Here is a 3489-nt window from a genome sequence, read left to right as displayed (position 1 = left end):
AATCCACCTCAAACACAACCCGAGACTTGCAAATGCTTTTATACCATGACATTATTCAGCCTTCGAGACTTAGGGATTTTTAGACTCAGATACCACTTACAGTAATCCACATAATGTAGCACATTCATAAAGGGGTAAATAATTGATTCCATCTGCCCAACCACAACAATGAAGATTGTGTAAATTGTCTTGTCTAAGAGTCTAGTCCAAATTATGTGCAATTAATACGAGGCACACAGCGACTTTCTCTTCTAATCTACATCATGCAACACCGAGTTCATATCAGGCTCATATCCTGCCTCCTCTAACTGCACGAGTAAACACTCAGGTTTCATAAATTCTATCTGCTTGAAGATGTAATTGGTCCCCTGCAAGGAATGTATGCATTTAGTTATTAACCTCAATCAGACTGCATCCTGGTTTCTTTTTCACCCCTTTATCTTTTATCATTTTTCTCACCTTTACCACATCACCCCACCTGCCAGCTGTAGCATAAGCATTTGACAGCAGTACATAGTTGCCAACATTTTCAGGCTCTAGAGTGAAAAGCCGTTCAGCCACATATTCTGCTAACTCTATATTGCAATGGAGTACGCAAGCACCAAGCAAAGCACCCCACACACAAGCATTTGGTTTCAATGGCATCTTGCTGATAAAATCATGTGCTTCAACCAGGTGCCCACTGCGACCAAGAAGATCAACCATGCAGGCATAGTGCTCCTCACAGGGTGTGATTAGATACTCTCGCTGCATCCTATTGAAGAACTTCCAACCTTCATCCACAAAACCTACATGGCTGCATGCAGAGAGTACACTGGTGAAGGTGATGCTGTTTGGCTTAATATCTGCTTCTTGCATTTGCTCAAAAAGAGAAACAGCATCTCGGCCATGGCCATGCATGGCACACCCTGCAATCATTGCATTCCACGAGACTACATTTCTTTGGGACATTTTGGTAAACACTTGCCATGCATCCCTAACGCTTCCACATTTGGCATACATATCCACGAAGGCACTTCCCACAAACACATCCCACTCAATTTGACTTCTCAGTACATAAGCATGGATTTCCTTGCCTTGCTGAAGAGCTGCTAGATTGGTGCATGCTGGAAGTACGCTGGCAATGGTTACATTGTTCGGTTTCATGCCCCGCAATTGCATTTGCCGAAACACTCTCAGTACTGCTTCATTCCCATAGGTATTTTGGCTGAAGGAAGTGGCCACCACATTCCATGAGACGATGTCCGGCTCTATGCCCGCAGATTGCATTTCAAGAAAGAGTTGCAAAGCTTCTTCACCCTGTCCATGTTTAGCATAACCTGTAATTATCGTAGTCCATGAGATAATATTTCCCTTTATGCCGGCCGATTGCATTTGGTGAAATAGTTCCAGGGCTTCATTACAGCGCCCACTCTGCGCATAACATGAAATCATCGAATTCCATGAGACCATATCCCTTTGAGACATTTTATTAAAGACTTGACAGGCGCCCTCTATCCTCCCACATTTAGAATACATGTCCAATAGAGCGTTTTCCACCAAAATATCAGAACTGAAATGGTGCCTAAGTATGGAAGCATGAACCTCCTTACCTTGTTGCAGAGAACATGCAGGGAGAACACTAGTAATGGTCACAGCGTTTGGCTTCATGCCCCCCACTTGCATCTCCCGAAAGACACGCATGGCTTTCTCCCGACACCCATTCTGAGCAAAACCTGAAATCATCACATTGCATGAGACCAGATTCCTTTCAGGCATTTTGTCAAACACTTGTTCTGCATTCTCTATACTTTTACACGTGGAATACATCTCTACAAGAGAGTTCTCTACAAAAACATCCCTCTCTAGGCCACTTGCAGCTATGTAATCATGTACCTCCTTTCCCTCTTGCAGAGCAGAAAGGGCCCCACATGCTTTCAGAACTGGAGGAAATACAAAATTGTCTGCCTTTATTCCTCTGTCTTCTCTCATCTTATAAAACAATGCAAGGGCTTCCTCATACTGGCCCTGTGTCACATATCCTCCGATCACGCTACTCCACGAGACCGCATTTCTCTCATACATTTTGTCAAACACATGGCGTGCATCCTCCAAATTCGCACATTTTGTGTACATGATAATGAGTTTGTTATACATGAATATATTGCATTCTATTCCAACTTTAAGGATGTTGGCATGGATTTGCTTTCCCTCTGAAAGCAACTTCATGTCCGCACATGCCTTCAGCAGCAAAACGACGATGTCAGAATTCACCCGAAGAAGCTTCGAATGGTTCGTTTCGGTTAAGATATCAATGGCTTCCTTCAATCGGTATTCTCTACACAACGCCTTCAATTGCATGAGTCCTCCCCTCTTTTCGACTGCTCTCAGCTTGGCCACTGCCGAAGCCATCTACCATATCAACATTGATAGCAAAGTTATGGTCGTTTGACGCAAAACCTGTTTTTTTCTTGTAAATTTCCAGCAATACAACGATTTACGCGTAATGTGCACCACCGATGTTTTATTCAGGTTCCTTCAGAACCCATGTCGTTCATGACCGTCACAACTAGGAAGTACTGATCTGCTCGTATGAAAGAATGAAGGATGTTCATTGTTGCAAAAACCATTCCAGTTCAATACAACACAGGAGTATTTTATCATTTAGGCATAAGCGTATGACATGGTATTTTATGATTTAGGCATAAGCGTATGACATGATATCGGCGGGTAGAAATAACAAAGGAAGAAATTATTTTAATGTTCACGAGATTAAAGATAGTTTATGGGACATATTGTTTCTTCATCTTGGTGATGTATTCGACTTTTTTTTGTGAAGCTTCAAAATAAATGCTCTCAATTTCTTGACAAACCCTTTGCTAAGTAGATTATCCCAAGAGCTAGCTGTCAGCGTATCTGCATAACTTTCCCTGTTGTCTTTGAAGGCCTCACATTCTAAAATAAAATGTTTTTCTGTGTCCACTTTTCTGGAAGAATAAAAAATGCATACTCTTTCCTCCCACACTTCCTTTGGCCTTTTCCAGTGCCCTGTTTCATAACAGAGTTGATGAGAATTAGTCCTTAATTGAGCAATAAGAATTTTGGCTCTCCAGGGGATATTGGCCTCTATGTATGTTTTTGGTTGATGACTATGAGTGGGATTAAAACACTTCAATGTAGTAATTTTTCTTTCTTCCTAGCTCCTTATCCCAAGTGCGCTCGTGGAACTTTTCCATAACAGAAGATTTTATCTCTTTGTTGTTTATGGGACACACGTTCAAGCAAATATGCATTTACTAAACCATTTGTTATTTTGTTGCATCCAAGTTTTTTTGCTCTTGCACAATCTATCATTAAAGACAACCTTAGGCCATCTACCCTCTCCCATTTACTCAATTTTTTTTAAATATCTTATGACTCACACCACATCAATTTCTTCAATAGGAGTAGTCCCTGTTTCACTCAACAAGATATCATAAGGAACTGCACTTTTAATCTTAAATTTGTTTG

At 41.3% G+C, this 3489-nt stretch overlaps 1 protein-coding gene across 1 annotated transcript; it reads right to left on the bottom strand.

Moving 5' to 3' along the window:
- Positions 1 to 251: 251 nt before the first annotated feature.
- Positions 252 to 2391, bottom strand: LOC149191911 (pentatricopeptide repeat-containing protein DOT4, chloroplastic-like). Its single transcript, XM_089406776.1, has 2 exons — positions 460 to 2391; positions 252 to 368 (listed from the first exon to the last, which is right to left on the bottom strand). The coding sequence occupies exons 1-2, from the start codon at positions 2389 to 2391 to the stop codon at positions 252 to 254; spliced, it is 2049 nt and encodes a 682-aa protein (XP_089262902.1).
- Between the last annotated feature and the right edge of the window lie 1098 nt (positions 2392 to 3489).

This window comes from Pinus tabuliformis, chromosome 2_2, assembly GCF_031772625.1.
Source record: "Pinus tabuliformis cultivar Carrire ecotype Pingquan chromosome 2_2, CPIR1, whole genome shotgun sequence".
Taxonomy (NCBI): domain Eukaryota; kingdom Viridiplantae; phylum Streptophyta; class Pinopsida; order Pinales; family Pinaceae; genus Pinus; species Pinus tabuliformis.
Note: the sequence above shows the minus strand (reverse complement) of the source record. Positions and strands in the feature narration are given on the sequence as shown.